The sequence below is a fragment of the Aphidius gifuensis genome, linkage group LG6 (assembly GCF_014905175.1).
Source record: "Aphidius gifuensis isolate YNYX2018 linkage group LG6, ASM1490517v1, whole genome shotgun sequence".
NCBI lineage: Eukaryota > Metazoa > Arthropoda > Insecta > Hymenoptera > Braconidae > Aphidius > Aphidius gifuensis.
Window position 1 is genome coordinate 3790683 of NC_057793.1, and position 25121 is coordinate 3815803.

The window sequence follows — 25121 nt, forward strand, 5'->3', positions numbered from 1 at the left end:
TATTTAATAAAGTAAACTAAACTATTTACTCCGTTTTTAATAAATTTTTAAGTTTTTTATTATTATCAATAGAAATGTATAATGTATTGATATCTGTACTATCAGAGGCTGTTACTGAATTTATTTATTTTTTTCAGCAAACGTTTCGGTTGGAAATTCATATGGTGGGTAATATTCAGGGGGCTTTGCTTTATATATTCACGAAATTATTATTCCAAGTGCAATAAATTATTTATAAAATAAATTCAATATATTTTTTATTATTTTGTTATTTGAAATTGCTGTTAATATTGATAAATAATTGTAAACTGCTTTCTATCATCTTGCATTATTGGCAAAAAATTAAGTTGAAAACCCACAAGACAAAATGACCATTGATCATTGAATTTTGATGACAGTGGTCACTGATAAGTTATACTATGTACTACAATTTAAAGCTTTGTCAAAGTCTCTTGAATGATAAATGTTTTCAACACAAATAAATTTACTGTATCTGTAATAATAAAAAAAAAACAAAAAATAAATTAAAATCATTGTTAAGGTTGATTCCGAATATCTGAATTTCTGATAGACTTTCGATTTTTTCGGCTTATTTTCTAAATGAAATAATTATCTATATTGTGAATTTTTTTGAATTTTTTCTTGTTTGCTTTTTTCGAGATATTTACTGTCAAAGTTGACAACTTTAACACACGATATACGCTACCTCATGTTTTTACGAATAACTTTTTTTTGTGTTGATTCAAAACTGTACATTTACTATCAGATTGTAGCCCTGGACAAGACGAAATTTTGATAATTATTTCAATTTTTTCTTCTTTTTCTTTTAATAAATATTTAACTTTTAAACTTCGAAATTTTGCTAGATGCGCGGCACACAGACATGAACACAAGCATGGTTTTGGCGTACGACGTAAACTTTGTTTGCTAGTGTGTTGCCGCGCACACACATACTACTAAAGAACTTGGTTTTTTCATCAGTGGCGCCACAAAAATTTCAGGATACGGGGAATAAAAAATAGCGTTATTAATATACGGGCCCTTTGTGGCATAAATATTGGTACGGCGATGGGACTTGGAATCAACCTTAAGTAATTCAAGTGTTGAATTATTATAAAATAATTTGTAGAAATTTTTATTCAACAATTTAATTGAATGTTTAATTGAAAAAAAGAAAAACTAAAATAACTCACAGTTGTAAAACAATGTTGGCTCCAACGACAAACCAATGTAATCATTTTTCCAGTCTTGGTTTCAATAATTGTGTTTGATAAATTACAATAGCATTTGCTTATTTAATTTAAAATCCATTTAAACTTTATTGTTATTCAGTTTCAATTATTGTCTTGATCAACTTTGGAATATTTAATGTCCGGCAATACCTGTTGTTTTAATCAAACCGATGTTATATCCAGTTTTATCAACCTTTTTTATCATTATGTCCAATTTTGCCATTAATAAGTGCGTCATCTTGTGATATATGGATCTTGTGCGTTATCTTGTGATATTGTCGGTGAATAAAAAATTGGTAAAAAAGATAAATACCATTTAAAAAAAAAGTAAATATATCAAGTTTAAAAAAACAATAAATTATTATTAATAATTACATATACTTTTAAAATATTTTATATTTCACTCAGCCTTTGATATTAACTGCTGTAAAAAAACGCATTGTTGATGCATCGTTTATTTTTTGTTAATATCCTTAGAGATTAACAATAAAATTTTTCACATAAATAAATTGACATTTTAATTATCCAAGTACAAGAAAATAAAATTCACAAAAAGGTCCATATACAAATGCAAGAATTAATGAATTTTGAATTTATAATTTTTGTTTTTTTTTTTGCTAGCATGGTCTACAATAAAAACAAAATGAGTTTATAAAAAAAAAAAAAACAATTACAATGGAGTTGATATTAAAACAACGTAATAAAGTTTTTATTATATGTAGTTTTTCAAACCGAGGTCACTGGTTAAAAACTTATATAAAAATAAAAATGAACTCATTTAAACATAGTGTCATAAAAATATTATTTTAATTTTTTAATTTTGTCATTTTAATGTTCAGTTTAAATAAATATTATTTTATTGTAACGATATGTGACAATATATTGCATCAGAGACAAAAAAAAAAATCGCTTAAAAATTATTTTGTCTTGTTTTTTTAAATTTTGTTGATTGATTTTTTTAAATTTAAATACCTCATTCGGATTTTTCATGCACCAAACTTTTCCAGATTATGATAAAATTAATTATCATACAACATAAATATTAAAAAAGTTTAAAATCAATTTTTTTATTTTATAAATCATCAGGTTTATTAAATACATAAAATTATTTTTATTTGATTCAAGTTTATTTTAATATTGTTACATTAATTACTGTGAAAATAATAATAATGAGAAAATATTTTATAAATTAAAAACATCGTGTATTCAACCCGACATTTTTTTTTTTCCTTTATATATTCATTCATTTTTTTTTTTTGATTGATTATTTAATGATTATCCTCATCCAAGTTTAAATAGTTTTTTTTTTTTTCATATAAATACTTGATAAATACGTTGCAGATACCATCAATAATATATTGTTTTTTTTTTTTTTTATGATTATTATTTATGATGGGTTTGCTATTAATCGTGATAGAAATTATCGACTTTATTTATCGAAAAATATAATTCTATCGGTTCGAGTATAAAAAACCATTTTGGCCTATATTTTATAATATATATTATTATTTTTTTATTCATTTTTTTTTCTTGTGGTTTGATTTGGCGAAATGCTCTCGATTTACATCTATATTAAATTTCAAGTTCTACAGAAACGTCTCGACCATGATAAAAATTTCAATTTTGCACTTTTATCAAAAAGATTCATGCAAGAACAGCATTTTCAGCTACTTTAGCACCTTTGATCTATTGACTCAGACAAAAATGCAAGCCAACACTTTTTTATTTTATTTTTCCTCTTTCCTATCTTTATATTGTATTCTTTTTTTTTTTTTATTTTTTTTTTTTTCCATACTAGAAAAGAAATGTAAAAAAGAAAAAATATAAAGATGCATCTTACATTGGCATCTAAATTCGCATCAATCATGTTCTTGAATAAGTATTTGTAAATATACATAATGCATGTATGTAAAATATTAATAAAAATAAAATAAAATTTTTTTTAAAAAAACCTTTAGACACATGGCTCAACGTAATTTCCAGGAAAAAGACCAGTTATTCCATCCATAACACCTTCCCACCAGCCATCATCATTTTTCTTCAAAACATAAATTACACTGCTTTCTTGAAAACTCAGTTCATCATCTTTGTCTGCATAATAATCATATATTGCAACAACTAGAAGATGAAAAAAAACCAAATAAAATTAATACAAATTCAATTGTTGAATTAAATTATAAATAAAAATTTGTAAATTATACCTTTTTCAATATAATTTTTGGGTACCCATCCTGGAAGATCTTCTTCATCTGGTACAATTGGCATAAGTGCACCACTTGATTGTTGTGGTCTACCAAATTGTGAATGTTCATCAGCTTCTGGAGGTGGTGGTGGTGGTAATGGTGGACTATTTGATCCACTACCACGACTCATTTGATGAGATAATCTATGTGGTAGTGTATGATGACCCGTATAATCACCCAAATCACTTCCCATTCCAACTAATGGAGATGGAGGTGCTAAAAAATAATATTAAAAAGAAATATAATCAATATATTCAAGTGAATGAATTAAAAAAAAAATTAAATATCAACATACGTGGCATAGTGTGGAGTTGTTCTTGAAGATATCCAGTACTTCCAGTAGCACTTGGAGGTGCTGGTGGTATTTGTGAATGATTTTGTAATGGATGTACAGTACCAATTTGTAATGTTGATGATGTATGTTGACTTGCACTGTTATTATGTGCATTATGATTTGATGTATGACCAGCAACTTGTTGAGTTGTATGAGCATGAAGTGGAAGTGTACTATAACCAGGTGCACGTTCACGTCTTGGATGTCCCAATGGATAATTTGGTGCATAATGACTTGGTACTTGTGGTGGTGCAACAACTGGTGGTGTTCTATATTCTCTTGATCCTTTACTAAGTGTACCAGTTCTTGCTGGTTGTGGTGGTGTTGGTGGTTTTGTTGTTGGTGGTGGACCAACAATAACAGCAGCATGATTTGTACCAGTTGATATACCACCAAGACTTTGTACACTACCTTGACTACCACCACGTTGTTTACTACGTGGTGTACCACTACATCTAACACCATGACCAATATCATCAAGTGTTGTGTAATCAATACTTTTACGTACATATTTTATTGGTTTTTCTGGATTTGCTGGTGCAATTATTTTATATTGTCTTGTTGTCATTTTATTTGCTGTTAATACACCAATTTCACGTCTTGCAACTTTTTCTTTATGTATCATAACTGTTTGAGCAATATGATTCATTTGACTTTCCATTTCAGCTAATTGTGATGTTTGTAAATCTAATAATTGAAGAAAATTATATGCAAGTGTATTTATTTGATATGCAACACTTGCTAATGATTGTGTTGTAAAATTTTTTGTTTCTTCAAGTGCTATTCTTTTATTTTCAGCTTGAAAATAATTTGCCTCACAGTATTCAGCAACACGTTCTAAATTTGTATGACTATCAGAAAGATTACTTCTTCCTTCAGGAATATCCTGACGAAGAAGAGCTGCTAGTTCAGCCATTTTTTATTGTTTTTTTTTTACTCCAAAATTTATTATAAAATGCTGATTATGTATCCACTTGACTGAAAATAATTAATAAATATTAAATCATATTGTATGTATTTTGATAATGATCAATTATTTATTTTTTTCTTTTTAACAATATTTAAAAAGAATTTATTATAAAAATATAATTATTATTAATAGAGTTAATAAATAAATTAAAACAAATATTAAATTAATTGTTTTTTTTTAAATCTTTTTTGTGTTTTAAAAAATTAACGGTGTTTACTTGTAAATGACAACGACCTGGGGGTCATAAACAAGGGAGGTGTCTACATCAAAATGGAGTCGAATGTTTTTTCACAAATAATTATTTAAATTCTCTAGCAAAAATATCAATAGCTACATTTAATAATACCAAGATTATAATTGATATTTTTATAAATATTTATAACAGCTTACCTTTTATTTGATGGATAATTTACTCCAATTTTTAATTAGTTAATTATTATGATTCACCGACACATTATTGTTATATTTGTTATAAAATTCGGTGTGACAGTTGACACACGTCACACACACATGCAAGTGTCACTTTGTCGGTGCCATTTTGAAATATTAGAGTCATCTACTGGTTCTCAGCCAAACCAAATAGACACTTTTTTAAAACAACTAATTGTTTCAAACAATATTGGTGACAAAATAATATTTAACTTTTCAAGTATTTTTTTATTCATTATATTTTTGATAATACAATTATTCTTGTACTTGAATTTGATCTTTATTGAAAAATATATGTACAATATAAATTTACGTTAAAATATAAATAAATAATTCAAGTCAAAGTAATAAAAAAATATTGACAAATAAATTAATTATATTTTCAGTTGTTAAAAATAAATAATTATTGTACTTTATTATGGTTAATCTACATGACATTAATGATACAATTAATTTACAATTCAAAATAAATCTTTAAAATGAAAAGACATTTATTAAAACAGTCTTAATTTTTTTTTACTTTGATTATTTTTAATCTTGCATTATCATAAAAAAAAAAAAAAAATTCAATTAATTTATAATTTACTTTAATGTTTAATCGTTTTCATTTTGAACAATAATTATAATTTATTTTAACTTGATAATTGTATTTACCTATAAATTGACAATCCAAATAACAATAAATTTTTTGTCTTTATATATTTTTCTTTTTACAAAAATAATTTAAATTAATAATTTAATAATACAAATTATAAAATAAAAATACTGATATTATCCTGATAAAAATTAAATTAAAAAAAAATTTCTTTTTATTTGTTTTTATTGTTCATAGATAATAAAATTTATTTTTCGTTTTTTTTTAATTTGTGCATTTCTGAGTATTTTTATGAAAATTACAAAATAAAAATACATAAAATGTATTAAAAATTAATTCAATTTGAGTAGAATTAACAAGTGAATTTAATTACTTTTATTTTATAAATTTTAAATATTGACATTCAATGGCTGGTCCATTTATTTTTTATAAATTATAATTTTTTACATTTAGCTTCTATTTTTCAGTTTTTTTTTTTTTTATTTTAATATGCAAGAATATTTTTAATAAATATTGTTTTATTATAGATGGATGGTAGACTCAAAAAAGTTATATAAAATTACATGCCACCAGGTTTCGGAAGATTTGTATCGTATGCTCTTATCACATCTGTTTGTGTCACAGATCCTCCTTCTTCTTGTGAAAATGCAAACCCATCTGTTGATTCAAAATTTCAAATTAATAATTATAAAAATCATCTCAACACATTTTATATAAAAGAAAGAAAAGAAATTTTTTTTTTTCATGCATTTACTAAGTAACCGATAGAAAAAAATTGAAAAAAAAAATTATTTAAAAATATTTTTGCACGTCGTAAAACGACGATAAGCATGTGTTTTGTGTAAATAGTTTTTCAAGTGTTAATTATAAAAATATACTGTAAGATAAATTAATTAATAAATGATAATTTCAATATTAGTTTTTTTTTTTTTTTCTCTTTTTACTTCTTTGAGTAAAGTGATTTAATAATTTTAATGATAAGAAAAAAAAAATATATATTTTGTAGATGAAATTAAATTATTAGATAAATCACACTTGAATTATCGTCATATTGACTTACGTGACAATTCCACATCGACATTGACTCTTGATGCAGCATTTGATTTTCTCGTAAAAACGCTTTTAACATTTTTAAGAAGTCTTGCAGTCTCGGTCAATCTGTAATTCGTGCATTGTGATTGATTTTCCATAAATTCAAGTGTCAAATTGCCATTTTAATTAAACACATTTTTCATATTTTTTTTTTTTATTTTTCTTTCTTCATGTGATGATCCAAATTACAATTAAATATATCTTCAGTCTTTTTCATTATTTTTTTTTGGCATTGTCAATTTGTCATTATTTTTCAATAAAAAACTACTTTCCATCAAGTTAATAATAAATAAAATAAAAATTCACAATACAAGCATATCAAAAACCATCCAATCATACAATAAAGCAAAAAAAAAAAAAAAAAATACATAAAATTAATAAAAATACATAAAATACATGAAAAATAAAAATTAACTAATTGTAAAAAATTTATGTTCAAGTAAATGTAAATGTTTATTGAATTGTAGTGAAAGCAAAAAGCCGTTGGGGTGTCGTATATCTACTGTGTCTAAATACTAATTATATTTTTATTAAAAATAATTTTTTTTTTTTATCTAACAGAGGGTACTTACACCTCGCAAGTTCGGCGATGGCATGCACAGGCCTGTACGGGTTACGTCTTTTAAAAAGTACCAAAATAAAAACATACATTAAATTCAATGAATTTTTACAATTATCAACTTTATGAAATTTTCAATATATTGCCAAAGTCATCTATGATTGTTTCGTAGTATTATTATTTTTTTTTTTTTAAATTTTTCTACTAAACTCTATTTTTTTTTCAACAAAAAAAAATTACTAAATTTACAAAAATTTAGCTGCTTGCTGGAATCAATATAAAACAATAAAAATATAAAATGGTGCAATAATAATTAATGCGTACAAATAAATATTGAAATTAAAATAATTATAAAAACATATTTAATAATTATACATAAAACAATATATTATAAATATAAATTATTGGAATGTGTATTTCTTTTTTTTTTTTCTCAACATTGTCATTTTGTTTAATGGTGATAAAAGTAAATGTTAATTTATATTTAATTAATAAATATTGAAAAAAATTATAGTAATACTCATGCACATTGCATTATTTATCACAAGTTCATTTTTGAATTAATTATTATCTAATGATTAATAAATGAATGAGAGGATGTGTCGAAAAAGAAAAAAAAAAAAAACTTCGTTAAAAAAATTTAAAAGTATATATTTTGTTTATTGAATAATGATTAGCTTAAAAATTTTAATGTGAAACTGTATCATTGAATGTTATGGAAGCACCTATATTATTTTTTTTCTATTTGTAAATGTTTTTATAGTGTTTTGTACTTGTAAAATCTCAGGAGCGACAGAGGGTTGTGTTTTATTTGTTTTTTTCTTTGATATATGTTTGTATTGTTTGTTTGTTTAATTGGTTTTCTACAGTATGGAATGATATTGAATTTTGTTGATTGTCACAGATGATTTATTACTCTGGATACCATGATCCACGTTGTGTTACAAAGTTCAATGGATTCATCCTGAAACTTCTTCGCCTGCTCGGAATTGCAAATGAACAACACCGGTTCAAACATTTCTTCAATACACTTGGTCTCCGTCGCCTGTTTATGATTTTATGATTTTACATTTTACATATACATTTTTTGTTTTATAATTTAAGTTTCAATTTCAGAATGAGCAAGTGATCGTATTTCCCCAGGACATGAAATAAACTCATTACTTTGCAATGATATATCACAAACACCAGGCATATTTCTAGCAAAAAAAAAGATGACAAAAATGATAAAAAAAATAAAAATAAAAATAAGCCATGCAAATTTAAAAATTAATAAATATCAACTAATTCACATAATATTGTGACAAAAAACAACAAAACATTGGTTGCAAATAAATTAATTCTATCTCTCAACAATTTACGATATTTCCCAGTATTATTTTTTTGTTTTTATAAATAAATTTTTCATTTGTTAAGTTTCATTAACATTGGAAAAAAACAAAAAAATAAAATGACAAAGTTAGTCATGAATAGAACAATACTGTAGTATTATTTTTAAAAAAATTATAAAAATTTTAAAAATAAAACTTACGAAGGTCTGTAGTCTTGATTACTAAATAAATCACTTGGATCTGATTTTCGTATTTCCTGTTCTCTTGCAGCTTCAGCCAATGATTTGAACATTGTATTTTTAATTCTGCATTAATAAAATAAATAAATAAACAATAATAAATGAATAAATAACAAAAATAAATAGTAAAGAAAATAAAAAACAACTTACACTTTGATTGTGACATCAATGAGTAATACAGCTGTTGGTATGAAAATTAATCCAAGCCAAAATACAGGTGATGAAAAGAGCATAATATCATTACCAGTCATAACAGCTCCAACACCAATAGTTGGCCAAAATCGACTGTAATTAAAATACAATAAATATAGTATAAATAATAATGAAACTTGATTAAAGTTTACTTGAATGAAATAAAAATATATACCTGTATATAATTATAAATAAAAACCAGAGTGCAATAGAACCCCAAGTAGCAAGATGTGTAACCCACGTCCATGAATTTGTAATGAGTCCAGCTTTACCACAAACAGTAACAACAACATATGTATAGACAAAATTTCCAAGAACAATATAACCACCATCACGTCCATTTTTCCATATAATATCATGTTCAAGCATAAACATTGATAGCCAGTATAATGCTGATGAATGAAGTAATGCATTTAATATCCACATCCAAAAAACTTGTATATCAAATGTTGTTCTATTTGAATTTCTAGCAGCATATAATCTTGGATGAGCAAGTAAAGTTTCAGCTGAACAAACTTTATCAAATAAACCCATAGCAAGTGGTGGTGCTGCTGTAAATACAACATTATAAAGACCAATTGACCATCTTTCAAATAAAATTTGTCCTGACCAACCAGAATATATTGCAAACCATAATTCAATAACATAAAGACATATATTTTTATAAAATGAATATAATATTAGCTTTGACATTCTACTATAATTCCATGAACCATGAACAAATAATAATCTTTTTAAATAACAAAATTGTGCTATTGAATAATCAGATGCACATGCTGCTTGTAAACCTTCAACACCAGATATACCAACACCAATATGTGCTTTTTGTATCATTGCAACATCATTTGCACCATCACCAATAGCAAGTGTAACAGCATTTGTATTTGTTGTAACTAAATCAACAACTTCAGCTTTTTGCATTGGTGATACACGACAGCATATAACTATTTTACATGATATACATAAATCTAAAAAATCACTTCTTAAATCATGTGATAATGCATATTTTAAACTGGTACCATCAATAACAAGACCAACATCATTTTGACAACGTAAATCTTGTCCAAATTCAGCACAATGTTGTACAATAACATCACGTGTTTTATCTAATGAATTTTCATTAATAATAATTAATGGCATTGTTTGTGTTATTAATTTACATGAATAACCAATATTAATTGCTGTTTCTTGTTTATCACCAGTTAATACCCATACATTAATATTTGCTTGTAATAATGCTTGTAATGTTTCTGGTACTTGATCCTGTAAATGATCTTCAATTGCTGTTGCACCAAGTAATATTAATTTATTTTCAATTAAATTAGCAGCTTCTTCAATTTTTAATTCACGATTTGTCATTGTTATTGATGCTTTATGATATATTTCTTTCCATGTTTCATAATGTCTTTCTTCTATATCAGCATATGCAAAACAAAGTGTACGTAAACCTTCACTAGCAAATAATTCAAGATGTTCAAGTGTTATTTGACGAAAATTATCATCATTATTATCAATATTTTCAAGTCTTTCATATATTATTGAATCAGCACCTTTACAATATAATTTAATTTTACCATCAGGTGTACGTACAATAACAGACATTCTTTTTCTAGCTGATGTAAATTCAATGACATTTAATATTTCATATCTTAAACGTTTATCAAGACCAATTATTTCAACATATGCTGGTGTTCTTGTATCAAATATATAACCAAATTTATGTGCACCATCAACAAGTGCACGTTCATCTGGTGATGCTGCATGATAAATAACATTACCATTAATTTTTTCTGGTATAACTGTATGACATACTGATAACATTACCATAAATTCATGTAATATTGATGCTGAATTAATGATTTTTTTATCTGTTGATTTTTTAGCATCATTTATATTTTTAACAAAATCACTAATATCATCATAATGAGCATGACTATTACCAGGTTGTGTTGGATCTGGTAAACTATATATTTTACCACCAATTGTACATCTTTTAAATTCCATAACATTTTTAGTTAATGTACCAGTTTTATCAGTAAATACATAATTAACAATACCTAATTCTTCATTAAGATTACTTGTTCTTGCCATTGCTGGTGTATCACTTTCAGCATGATACATTTCACTATCCATATTAATAAATGTTGCTTGTACAAAACGTACAACTTCAAGTGTAACTTGTAATGATATTGGTATTAAATTATTAAATAATATAATAAATGTTAATAAATTAAATAAAAAATTTGTTGTCATTGTTTTAGTTAAATCAACATACCAAAGACCATCACTATTTGCATTAATCCATACAACATTAAATATTGTTGATATTAAACAAAGTACTAATAATATAAAAAATAACATTAATACTTGTGTATTTGTGTGTCTATCAAGTGTTGATCTTTTAAGTGGTGCTGTTGTTGCATTATTTTGCATTAATTTTGTATCATGACCAGTATAAATAACAACACCAAATGCCCATTTTGTATTACGTAATATTGCACCACGTAATAATAATTGATCTGGACCTAATGCAACACTTTGTTTTTGTGTTTCACGCAACACACCATTAAATTCATATAAATGTTTATTTGGTGGTTCACATTGTATATTTGCATGAAAATTCATAAGTTCAGCTGTATCAAGTAATGTTACTGTTTCCGTATGTGCTTGACGAATTTTTAAATTTGTTTCACCATCTAAATTTGCTGTTTCAATAAATGATATACCCTGTGGTTCTGATGATGATAAAAGTATTAAATCTGCTGGGAAGAAATTATTATTGTGCACTTTTACAACATCACCAACACCAATTTGACGCCATTGTATCCACATCCATTTACCATCACGAAGTACTTCAACTTGTCGCATATTTATTTCATCATCAGCTCGATGTCTTTTGATATCTTCAATTATTTCTTTTAGAGCAGATACAGCAAGAATAAAAACTAGTGGCACCAATGTTGTGTAACGTCCAGTTGGCGATACACCATCAATTTGCTGATTTAAAAAATTAAAAAATACATCAATAATATTGTGATATTGTGTGGCTTTTAGAAAAAATATAAATAATTATAATTACCTGCATAAGTGCAACAAAAAGGAAGAAGCAATTGCTGTATCTTCGAAATTGCTCAAATAAAAATGATGGTATAAATGTTAAAATAGTGTACTTTGCTGTTGTTATATGATTATTTTTATACTTGGCAGGTTGTTGTGGTGCGTTTACAAATATTACTCTCTCTTCAAGATCTTCTGGTTGAACAGGATGTCCATCACTATTTTGAGAACCACCATTTTCTGATCTATCAACTAAAAAATAATTAAAATAATTTATATATAAATTGTATAATTTTTTTTTACAACGTATTATTTTATAAATTATTAAACGTATTGATTTTTTTATATTTTTATACATCATATTGATGCTCAGTTATCAACAACATTCTGAAGTTAAACTATATTCTAAAAATAAACAAAAAAAAAGGAAAGATAATTTTATTTTAAAATGTTATTATGACGACAGAATTAATAATAAATAATTCAATAAATCAATCGATTGTGCTTGTATAGAAATAAATTTTTATTCTTGAATAATTTTCGATAATATCAAACCAATGTTAATGACCTGCTGTTAAATGACAATGAAATATTCATTGCCACATCAACTACGTCAATTCCTTGAAAAATACTATTTATTATTGGTTAAAAAAATTATTGTTTAAACAAACATTATCATAGAAAAAAAAAGCAAATTTTAAAAGTCAATTTTATGCATGATTTACAATTTAAGTTCATGATTAACAATAAAATCAATTGCAATGACAAAAAATAAATTCAATTTTGTATTCATCTAGTTTACTTGTGGCTGCTGATTATTGCATAAATGTTTTTTTAATTATAACAAATAATAATAGCAAAATAATAAAATGGCACCAACATATGTTATAACATTTAAACGACTTGTTGATGAATTACATGTCTGCCAGTTGAAGAATTTATAAATCTTGACATATCATAAATAGATCAATATTACTGTAAATAAATTTATTTATTTTTATTTATTTAAACTTACGATTATGTCCATATAAATACGCATTACAACGGGATCTGAGTGCATCAAATCGTCGCAAAATTCTCTCTCGTACAATATCCATGATTAATTTTTAATTTTCAACTAGTATTTACTTGTTTTAATATTAATTTTTTAACATAAATTTGAAAGATAGTTTATCACATCACAGCAGTTCATTTAGTCGTTGACATTATACATGTCTCACTGCTCCAAAAATTATCTTTTTTTTTTTTTACTGATTTCATTGGTATCACAAAACCAAAAAATAAAAAATAAAAAATAAAAATATATAAGTAACTGATAAATAATTTTTTTAAATTAATATTAAAATATTTTATTTATTCATTTAATATTTTATAGTTATTTTGTTGTATTCAAAATAAATTAATTAAATATTTTGTTTACAGAAAAATAGGTCGAGTAAAAAGATATATTGATTATTAATTATTTAAAGGGCTTCATTAAAATATGGAAATCTTTGAAATGCTAGTGATTTGGATGGATGAACACAAGACAATTCTGATATTTATTTATTTCTACTTTTACATATTGAATTGATAATAAATAAAGACCAAAAAAAAAATAAATAAATAAATAATATCAACAAATAATTCAAAATAAAAAAAAACTGGCAATAATTATTTTGTAAAATATATTTAATTATTTAAAGTAGAAACTTTTGAATTATTTTCAATTAAAAAACAACTACATGAATATTTAATTTTAAAAAATTAGATCAAATTGCCTGTTGTGCACTTTTATATGTTATAATTTATTTTTTCAATAATCCAACTTTATGATGATCATGTTCATTAATCATTTAATTGCCACGCCCATTTTCCAGAATCAAAAATAAAAAAAAGCTTCAATAAATTGTAAAATAAATAAATAAAAAATGAAAAATTGTTTTGGAAATTTATTTATGCTTTTAATTAATTTTTTTTTTTATTATCAAAATGGTAATGATTATTGTTATCAACGCGCAATCGTGTAACATTTATTGTACATCTGGAACGACTCAATAGTCTGACACAATAATAATTGTTAATAAAAAATTAAACAATTCATTGATTTGGATATATAACAAATGAGTTTATTAGCAAATTGAAAAATTTATTTACTCAATCGATCCCCCAGGGGTTTCTTCAATTAATTAATATTATTGAATTTTATTTTTTTATTCACCGGGTCGGATATATTTATAAAACAGTATTGTTTATTGTTATTAAATTAAATGATAATAAACAATCTACTATTAAATTACGTTTTGTTTTTTAATTTTAATTCTGGAGCAAACGAAACGTGAAAAAAAAAACGATAAATGTTATTGTTTTTATGCTACCGGTTAGCCTTGAAAATAAATAAATAAAAACTATTGTTTATTTGTTTATATACATAGTAAAAATGATTATCACTTTTCATAAAATATAAACACGTCACATGATTCTCAACCTGTTGAGTTTATCCGGCTAATTTTTATAGATTTTTATCAAAATAAATAACAAAAAAAAATTAATCAATTATTAATTTTTGTTTCTTTTAATTGTTATTAAAAATAGAAAAATTAATTTGTATTTATAAAAAAATTTAGCAATTATGTACTTGTTATTATTGTTTAATGAAAATAATTAAAAAAAAAAAAATTTCACTGAATCAAGAACAGCTATTTATGCAAGTTTATGAGTATTTTTTTTTTTTAAATGAAAAAAAAATTATTGTTAAGATAATCCAAGTATTGAATTAAACAAAATAAATTATTTAAATTTTTTAATAATTAATACTCAATAATTAATTCACAGCAGTAGATATTTGTCTATTTTTTTTTGTTTTATCGTTCGAAAAACAGAGGAATAAAAAAAATATAATACTTGTTAACTGCTAAAATGTAAAATAAAATATTTAAAATAACACGATTTTTTTTTTAATTTCACTGGTGATTGATATACATATAAACTACAACAACTGTTGATGACTGATTTGACATGTAGTCACGTCAAAATGTGCTGCCATTTTGTCTAAATTCCAAATGCGTAACAGACAAGTTTTACAACACGTATATAGTAAACAATTATAAATAAATAAAATAAAGACAGTTTAATACAAGCTTACAGATGTTAAACAAGGATGACAAAACAATTGTCACGTGACATCTGCGCACGTGCATCTTTAGCCTGGTGTAGCCGGTGTAAAAGGAAAACCGAATAACAACGAGGATAACCGAGCTGACATTTTCTTTGACCCGCGGGAAAATATAAATAAACAATTGAAAAATTTTTAATAATATAAATCTTTTTTAAATAAATTTTACACATAAATAATTAATAATAAATTAAAAAATGTATTATAATTAATTTTTATTTTTTTTATTTCAATAAAAATGATCTGATTAATGTCACGCGATGAATTGATGTATTTAAAAAAAAAAATATTTATTGAATATGTGAATGTAAGTCTAGCTGGTCAAGGACGAATTGATGTACAGTTATTTGCTATATTTGCACCTGCTCATTTTATTTTTTTTTCCATGAATGCATATTTTGTTTTAAAAATTAATATCGATTCAATGATAAAGATACAATCCACACCTTTATATATTTTAAATAAAATATATAAAATTTAAGATTGAAACTTGTACGATAGTTAACACAAGTCTTCATTTATTAAAAATTTAATTAAATTTTACAAAAGACTTATTCATCGAGCACATAATAATATTATTTTAAATTATTTATTATCAAAGTATGGCTTTTAATTTTTATTTTTATTTTTTGTCAAGTTATTTATTATATTTTCTTAAACTTTTCATTTTTTCTTGAATGTTTTTTCTTTCTGAATATGAAGGAAAATAATAGTTCCAATTGAAAAAATTTCAACAGTTTTAATTATTTTTTAAACAAAAAAATAGATAAAAAAATAACAAAGTAAATTTGTGATTATAATTTATAAATATAATTTGTTTGTTTAAAATAATCTGATGATAATTATAAATAAATATGAAAAAATAAAAACAAACCTGTTATTTCAGATTCTTGAAGTTCAATGTGCTCTCTTGTTTTACGTCGTCTATTAATAATTGAACCAACTTGTTGACCAATGCTGTCAATATTATCAATAGTACCTAAATCAATTTGACTACCAACAATATATGGACCAGTTGTTTCAATTGTTCCATTAGTCGTTACATTATGATTGACATTTGTTGGTGTACCATCCATATGAGGTATTGATGATAAATCTGGTGGTGTGAATGGACGAAGTGGCTCTTGTGTTGAAATCCGGGGGTTTCCCCGGCACAAATTTGGCTGCATCTGTTCTGTCGGTATCTATAATATCAAAAAAATTTATATCTTTATTTATTTTAAATTATTAAAACAAGATCACAACAAGACACTATGAAAAAAAATTTAATTTGTATATTCCTGAATTATTAACAACTGATGTTATTCAGTTATCTCAACACAAAGAATTCCAAACAAACACATGATTGATTATTCTTATCTTTGTTTGCTTGAAATATTTATTTATCGATTTTTAAATTACATTTGTTTAATAACAATGACTGCATATATAAAATGATAAAAAAAAATTAAAATTTTGACTCATAGATTGTATCAATAATTGCTATTTGATTATGATGAAAAAAAATTATCGAGTTATTAGATAATATTTTTATATATTATTAACATTTTGCAACATAAATGACATATTATTGTGCTGAAATATCCGTTGATATTACAGGAAAGACTATTGTTGTTTAAATGCGTGTCTCGAGTATCAGTGCATATAGACCGAGTCTACGTGATGATTCTATACCAGTAATAACGCGTATTTCATTTGTATATAATCCCTTATGTAATAAAGGCGTGACAATATGTATATTCAACACATATACACATCATTATCCTCAACTCAATCCGGCATATTTTACACACTCAACAAACTTTTTCACATAAATAGAAGGAAAAAAAAAAACCAATAAGTTTTTATCAATTCTTGATGAATCATACAATATATTTTTGGTAAAAAATAAAAATTTAGTTGATTATATAAATAATAAAAAATGGTGGAATAAAAAAAAATTAATGATAATAAAATATAAGTTGAAAAATAAAATTAATAATAAACAATCAAATGACTAATATTATATTGTTGAAAAAAAATGTTTTTTCATTATTTTTAATATTAAAAAAAAAAACAAATAAAAAAATTATATAAATTATAAATTTTATTTGTTAAATTATTAACACGCTTGTTGTTTGTGGTGGAAAAAAAAAAAAATTCGTAAATAATAATTAGAATATATATAGACGCAGTAAAACACGTGGGTTTTTTTTATTTTATGTTTGTACGAAGAAGAAAAAAAATTGTGTTGATTATTACCTGAAAAATTGAGGTAATAAAATTCAAGTACGTTCACTAAGCACAGTATTTTATTATTTCAACTTTATATTATTTTACTATAATAAAATCACAAATGACATTGCGTGTTCACTCATCAAGAACTAATTTTTTTTTAGAAATAACTTAATGACACACTGATAGACCACGTAGGTATATTTTTTTTTTTTTTTTTTCTCTAAATAAATCTAGTTATCAAACTCCTGATAACAGTTTTTTTTTTTTCACAAAAAAATAATAAATTTCCCTGAGTTATTAAATTTTTAAAAAACATGTGACTGATAGTTATTATAAAAATGAAAATAAAATTTTAAAAAATGTATACTTGTTACTTACAACAATCATACGAATACTTTGTTTTTTTTTGTAGATAATTTTTGCCTTATTAATATCCAGTTTGAACTATTTATAAATTCACTTGATTTAAACATTTTATATTTTTCTGTTATTCACTCTATTTATAATTTCATTTAATATCATTTTAACAACAAAAAAAGAGAATAATTAATTTAAAACAAATTTTATTATTTTTATAAAAATTTTAATGATTATTTTTTATAGGTAAAAATTTTATTATCAAATTTCAAAGGCACTTATTGATGAAGTAACAACACAATAGTAAAAAGTATCCAACTTCATAGCGGTTTTTTTTTTCTTTATATTTTTTCTTGTCGGGGCATTAAAATACAACTTGTAACAGAAAAATTGTTGATATTTGTGATGGCCTTCCTCGTGTTTGTTAATGCATGATTATTTTAATTTAAACTCCCACGTTGAAAAATTGTATTTTTTTCTTATTTCTCGTACTACTATTAATGATAATACTAAACAACAATTACTATTATTATTATTATTGTATCAATAATCAGCGTTCAATGAAAAAATAAAAAAATAAAAAAAATATATAACGAGTTAAAATATGAATAAAAAAATTATTATTTATTTGATTATTTGAATAAATAATAATAATAATATAAATAAATATTTTTCATAGACTTGTTGATATTTTTATTAAGATAAAATTTATTTTTTTATTTAATTTTTTTCAGCTAAAACTTTGAGAAAAAATAAATCAAATTGTTGTGAATAAATTAAATAAATATCACTGATAAAAGATAAATATTATTGTGAATAATAATAATAGAAAATAAACTGCCGAAAATATACGCAACAAATCGAAAACTTGTGATTCGAAATATTCTGGTATGGTAGTGCACAAACTTAACTATCTGGTTGACTATCTGTTACCTTCTCTATTGCTGACATACACGCGCTTCATGAAACTTGCTCCTTTTTACCCCACTTTTTATCATTTATATATATGTGCAATATAAACATAAACATATACACATATACATTCACACAACGAGTTAACAAGTTTATGTATTTTTCATGTATACACATAATTTTACCTGGAATCTGCCCTTTTGCAATTGGAGGGTATTGCATTATCTCTCTCGCTAGGCACACCCTATTTTTTTAATATTTTTTTCATCCCTTATTTTTATCTATTTACAGATACAACTCCCTATTTATATATAATATTAATTTTTTTTTCATTTTTAAACTTCCGTGACAGAAATAAAGGTCGAATGAAAATAAATATTGAAAATAATTATCTAGTTTTATAAAATTTATCATTTATTTTTCATGGAAATTATTAGACATTAATTGATTTATATAATTATTTTCTGTTTGATTAATTTAAATGTAAAAAATAAATTTTCTTCATTAAAATTAACATTGCTTTCTAATAATAATTTTTATTAGTTTTTTTTTATGAATTTTAATTTATTTATTTTAAAATAATTTAAAGTAAAGTTTTGCGAGTTTGATATTAAAAAGTTGTAAAAAATATGAAAATAATAATTATTATGAGCAAGAACTAATTGAAAATTGTTTTAGAAAAATTTAGATAAAAAATTTTTAACAACATCAGTATGTGATTAAAAAAGTTTTGCTATATATATAATTTCAAAACAATTATTTATAATTGTTATTTAATATTTTTTATTTAAAAATATAAAAGTTTGAGGTTAACACCTACAGATGAAAATTAATGAAAAAAAAAAAATAATTGAAGTATAAAAAAAAGGATTTGATTTGTTACGTTGGCGGCAAAGTCATAAAATTAAGACACTTTGTAATGTGTCACTTTTGCCAACGTTCTTGTCGAGTTAATAATGCTTGTTTTTATTGTCAAGCTCAAGTCGTTATTACGACATATAAAGTGTATGAAAAATATATATCAATTAACCACAGAATTAAAATAATTTATATAATGGAAAAAAAAGAATGGAAAAATTTTATTTTTAATTTGGAGAGTATTTTATCTTTTAGAGGCATCATAAATAAATAATCAATACCATTTTTATTGTTGATGACATCTTATCAAAACAACATCAGCTATAAAACACACCTATTTTTTTTTATTTATATTTTTTTTTAACATATTATAATATTTAATTATTATTTTCTTGATCTTGAATTTATTATTTGCTAGATTGAAAAAATTTTAAAACCTCAATTTGTATGAAAAATAAATAGCCACACCTGGAATTTTTGAGTTGAGATTTTATCTTTTATTATAAATTTTATTGCGACAAAAAAAATAGTCATTTAAAAAAAATTAAATCTGAAATTGGTTCATGCAAATAAAAAATAAAATAATAAAGCTTCTTTTATATTATTTTCCGAGAAATGAAACAAGGCTAATTATTTTTCGGTGAAAAAAATTTTGCAGAATATTTATTGAATATTTAATAAATAAAAAAATATATTTAAAAAAATTTTTAATTAATATAATTAAAATTATTAATTTTTTATTTATTTATTTATAATTAACGAAACATTAATTACCTCAGCAAAACAAATTAATATTTTGGCAAAACAGTAATGATATTTTCCTTTTGAAGGAAATTATTTAAATGTCAAAAGTCAATTGAATGACAATGACTTTTATTTCAAGCCACGACATTTAAAAATATCATATGATTTACATGAAAATTTTTTTCCTAAAAGGTCGCTGTCCGATAAAAAAAATATTTATCCTCAATAATGAAATTACTCACTTGAATATTGAATAGTAATACTTGAGAAAAATTTATAGCCCGTTTATAAACTATAATTTTTAATTTTATAAAAAAAAAAATTCATATAACATTCGAATAAGACAAAAATATTTCAACGAATCGAAAATTTAATTTTCATATAGAAAAACAGTTTGTAAATGAAATGGAAGAAGGAAAAATTCTATTAATCTATTATCGAGTAATAAGAAAAAAAAAATACATTATATCTAAGTATAATAAATCGGCAAAACACCAGGAAATATATAACGTGTTATAGAAAAATAAAAATTTAAAAAAAAATAAAGATTGATGGGGTAAAAAGTCATTTCCTGAAGTTGATTTTTTTATACTAGTAAATTTAGGGTGAAAAAATATACACACCTATTTTTTTTTTTGTTTCGAATATAGGGTAAATTGAGTTTAAGTTTTTCCTGAGGAGACTGACACACCCATGACATTTTATTCTACTTTGTTATTCGTCTGACTAAAACGCAATGAAGAGTGAAGACTATATGCGGCTCTCGTCAGTCGTCTCTCAATAATTTTGTCACGCTCATTTGTACTTTTGTGATGAAAAAATAAATATAAAAACAAAATAAAAATATCAATTAAATATTTATCAATGTGACAAATTATTTATAAATAAAAAATAAATTTATTTTGTAATTAAATTAAATGAATAATTAAATTTTCGCTTTGTTAATTAATTTAAAAATTTTATTTAATTTTTAGAAAGAATTATATTCTTTTTGTAGGCTTGCAAATTTTTTCTTTAAATTTGCTTTTTTTTTATTTTTTACAAATATAATTTTAAATGTTTAATACCATGAATACAAAGTTAAAAATAAAAACGAATTGCGAAAGTGTAACGGTGGATGACGACGACTCTGTTAGGTTTGTTATAAAAATAAAATTTACGATCTAGTATGCGAGACAAATGTTATTATCTGCAATGAAATTTAAATTTCAAAATAAAAATTGCAAATAATGTTTTTATAATTAAAAATATATATAAATAAATATATGAGTATTAAAATTATAACACTGTTTAAAGTTTATGAATAAAATTGAATTAATTACGTTAATTTTTTTGATTGTCAGTTGACTTTTTTAGCTTATTCAAAATTTATTCATCATTATCACGCAATAGTCAAGTTTATAAAATAAAAATAAGCTCAATTAAGCTTTTTTTTTTTACAACAGCACATTCATTTAATTTACAAATAGATTTTCAGTGTTTGTCTTTAAGTAAATAAATTATTCAACAACTAAATATAAAAAAAAATTGTCAAGTAAATAATAAATATCGAATAAAAAAATTTTTTCATTAATGAAAAAGTTTACTAAATAAAATATAAGTTTAAAAATAACTTACAAATTTAATAATAAATAATTTAAAGAACCAAAACAAAAAGAAAAAATAATTTTTAACGAGCTCGTTATTTTCTATTTTATTATTCCCTTTTTTTTTTTTTTCCTGGCAGAAATAAAAATAGCAAAATGTTGATTTAAAAAAAAAATTTGAAACCATATAAATACAATTACATAGATATTATTCCATGTAAAAAAAAAATAATATTCATGTAGCAAATCAGTGGTACACTCGTTCATATACCATGGAAAAATATTCGACATGCAATGATATTGATTTATAATTATTTTTATTTTTAAAATATTAAATTCAATAACAAAATTATAAATAATTCAACATCAAAATAACAGTACACATATCTTCATTTAAATTCATTAAAAATATTTAATTTAAAATTGAATTAAGTTCTTGCAAAAAAAAAGAAAACAACCTTTAATTATTCCAACTATAAAAAAAAAAAAAATTGAAATTGAAATTAAACACAATAACAATAAAAAATAACACACGACTATTATTAATAAAAAATAAATCAAAATCAATTTGCCTTTTTTTTTAAGTAATTGTAAATGAAAAAAAATATTTACTCCAAGTAAAATTATGAAATCAAGTATATAATATCATACCAAAAATAAATAAACAAATAGTCTATATTTAATTTGACAATATTTATTAAATTCAGATGTTGGAATGTAGACATTAGACACACATATTTATACAATAATAGAATGAAATATTGTTAAGTTGATTCCACTTTGTCATTCAACCAAGAAAATCTAAATTCAGTCAACATCAAACTATAGCCACTGCAGTTGTAAATAATCAAACATACGACCGAGTTTTTTTTTATTTTTTATTATTATTATTTTTAATTTTCTATAATAAATTAACAAATAAATTTGGCTATTATTTAAGAATTAATTTTAATAAAAGGTTTTTTAAATTTACTGTTGTGCAATTTTAAAAGTCTACTATTTTTATTTATATTTTTTTTTGTTAGAAAAAAAATATACGAAATAAACTTTGGTTTAGTGTTACAAAATACGACACATTAAAAACATCACCCTCATACTCAATTACAATGTATTCATCCCTTATTCGAATTACCGGAAATTTACACATGTCACAATGAAAATCGATACAATATATAGACATTAATGACATAATTTGTCTCGTAAAAATAAAGCAAAAAAATAAATAAACAAACAAAACGAAATTTATTTTCTTTTAGTTATATATTAAAAAAGTAGTTGAAATCTAACCTTAAAAATAATATAAATAAATAGAAATAATACGAATGAAAATAATTGAATAATAATTAAAAATTTTAACTTTATAAATTTTTAATAATATAGTAAATAAATAAAAATTAATTAATATTTATAACTCACCGTGATTCAGTCTTTTTGGAGCATAACAAGTTGACATCTCAAATAATTTATAAATGTCATATGACAAATAAATAATTGTAAAATAATATATTACAGTATTAAAGTACACTTTTTCACTAAAAAAAAAATTTTTTTTTCACTTTGTTTCTATTCTAAAATAAAAAACTATAAATGTTGAATAAAAAAATATTTTAACTGACAATGAAAACACAATAAACACTTGCTCTAAATTGTTTTTTCTTTTTTTTTTTTTTCTATATAAAATTAGGTCAAATACCCAGACATTAAATTGTTTATAAACTTGCTATTCTTGTTGTAACTAGTTTTAACAATCCAACATAAACAGATACCTCAAAATTTATCACAAAATATAACAATGTTTCATCGAGATAATAAAAAATAATCACAAAAATATAAACTACACATTTTTACCAATTTCCCGCTTTTTTATATTACAAAATAATAACAATAATAGTGAATATTATTTTGTAATTAAATTGTTTATAATTTTCATTGAATAGTATTTTTATTTTTTTTATTATTTAATAATTTATTTAACTTTATTTGACAATCCATTTGTGGAACTTGAAAACACTGAATAATGTTATGAATTGTTTTCGAAATATGGAGTATCTTTGTTGGTGGTGTGTTTATTTATTTATTTATTTTTTCGATTGAAAAAAAAAAATATGCCAATAATTGCAAAATTGCATTGAGCGACATCTAACGTACTTGCGAAATATAAATTCAATGGCGGTTAAAAAAATTTTAATTTGAAAAATTTGCTAATAATTTAAAAAATAATAAAAACATTTTTAAAAAATTATGGAAATAGTTTAGGGTTAAATAAATAATTCAATAATTTATTTGTATAATTTTTTTTTTTTCTTTAATTATCATTAATCAACTATAACTAACAAAGCATTTTTTTTCATTTTTTTTTATAATTTTGTTGTCATTTTTCAGGACGAAGGCACAAAGTGATTTTCGTTTTTTTTTTAAATTATTTTTTAATGTTTTTTTCTTTTAATCAAACTTTGTAGATTTTTCTTTTTTTCTTTGCATTAATTTAGGCATTGTTTTCAGTGGCTATAATGAAATGATTCATCAATTAATTTGTTCAAAAATAATATGCATATTATAATGTAATGCATTATTTGTTATTGCGAATTTTCATCTTTCATTCTAAAAAATATTCAGTGTATCTATGTACACAACACATGTATGCATAGATATTTTATTTATATATATTTATTTATTTATAATTATGTTCATGTAACCTGATAATATTTACAAACTTATTTACAAAATAACGCTTAACTATTTTAATTGTTTTATTTTTTTTTCTTTATTTTTCTCGTTCTCATGATCGTTTATTAATTTTTAGAATATTTTTGTATTATTATCATCATTATTATTTTAATTATTCGAGCTTGAACAGAAATTTACAATTATTGTAAAAAAAAAAAAAATTTAAAAACAAAAATTACACTTATTTAAATTTAATTTTTTAAAATTGTAATATTCATTGTTTATAATTTTTTATCACATCGACGTAATTAACAATAATTTAATTTATTACATCAAGGCACTAGTTTACTAAT

At 22.9% G+C, this 25121-nt stretch overlaps 2 protein-coding genes across 12 annotated transcripts; both read right to left on the reverse strand.

The window, feature by feature from the left end:
• Nucleotides 1-3184: 3184 nt before the first annotated feature.
• On the reverse strand, nucleotides 3185-5297 carry LOC122858940 (abl interactor 2). The gene is made up of 4 exons (XM_044162178.1): nucleotides 5170-5297; nucleotides 3771-4787; nucleotides 3434-3691; nucleotides 3185-3350 (listed from the first exon to the last, which is right to left on the reverse strand). Exons 2-4 carry the CDS (start codon nucleotides 4723-4725, stop codon nucleotides 3187-3189), a joined length of 1377 nt encoding a protein of 458 aa, XP_044018113.1. The 5' UTR covers nucleotides 4726-4787; nucleotides 5170-5297; the 3' UTR covers nucleotides 3185-3186.
• A 273-nt stretch (nucleotides 5298-5570) lies between these two features.
• On the reverse strand, nucleotides 5571-23638 carry LOC122858941 (probable phospholipid-transporting ATPase IA). 11 transcript variants are annotated; one of them, XM_044162187.1, is made up of 8 exons: nucleotides 15157-15317; nucleotides 13289-13523; nucleotides 12296-12525; nucleotides 9392-12213; nucleotides 9175-9309; nucleotides 8986-9090; nucleotides 6864-6961; nucleotides 5571-6460 (listed from the first exon to the last, which is right to left on the reverse strand). In XM_044162187.1, the coding sequence occupies exons 2-8, from the start codon at nucleotides 13368-13370 to the stop codon at nucleotides 6363-6365; spliced, it is 3570 nt and encodes a 1189-aa protein (XP_044018122.1). In that variant the 5' UTR covers nucleotides 13371-13523; nucleotides 15157-15317; the 3' UTR covers nucleotides 5571-6362. The 11 variants fall into 11 exon arrangements, with proteins under 11 accessions (XP_044018122.1, XP_044018121.1, XP_044018115.1 ...); XM_044162186.1 differs by having other exon boundaries at nucleotides 5588-6460; nucleotides 15070-15317; XM_044162180.1 differs by lacking the exons at nucleotides 13289-13523; nucleotides 15157-15317 and adding exons at nucleotides 16302-16611; nucleotides 23518-23638 and having other exon boundaries at nucleotides 5602-6460.
• Between the last annotated feature and the right edge of the window lie 1483 nt (nucleotides 23639-25121).

Coding starts and splice junctions, on each gene's coding strand:
- LOC122858941 (XM_044162179.1), bottom strand. Junction 12,526..16,301: donor TCAAGAATCTGAAATAACAG/GTTTGTTTTTAT, acceptor ATTATTTTTTAG/TTGATAGATCAGAAAATGGT. Junction 6,461..6,863: donor TGTCGATGTGGAATTGTCAC/GTAAGTCAATAT, acceptor TTGAATCAACAG/ATGGGTTTGCATTTTCACAA.
- LOC122858940 (XM_044162178.1), bottom strand. CDS start 4,725: ATGGCTGAACTAGCAGCTCTTCTTCGTCAGGATATTCCTGAAGGAAGA. Junction 3,692..3,770: donor ACAACTCCACACTATGCCAC/GTATGTTGATAT, acceptor ATTATTTTTTAG/CACCTCCATCTCCATTAGTT. Junction 3,351..3,433: donor CAAAAATTATATTGAAAAAG/GTATAATTTACA, acceptor TTCATCTTCTAG/TTGTTGCAATATATGATTAT.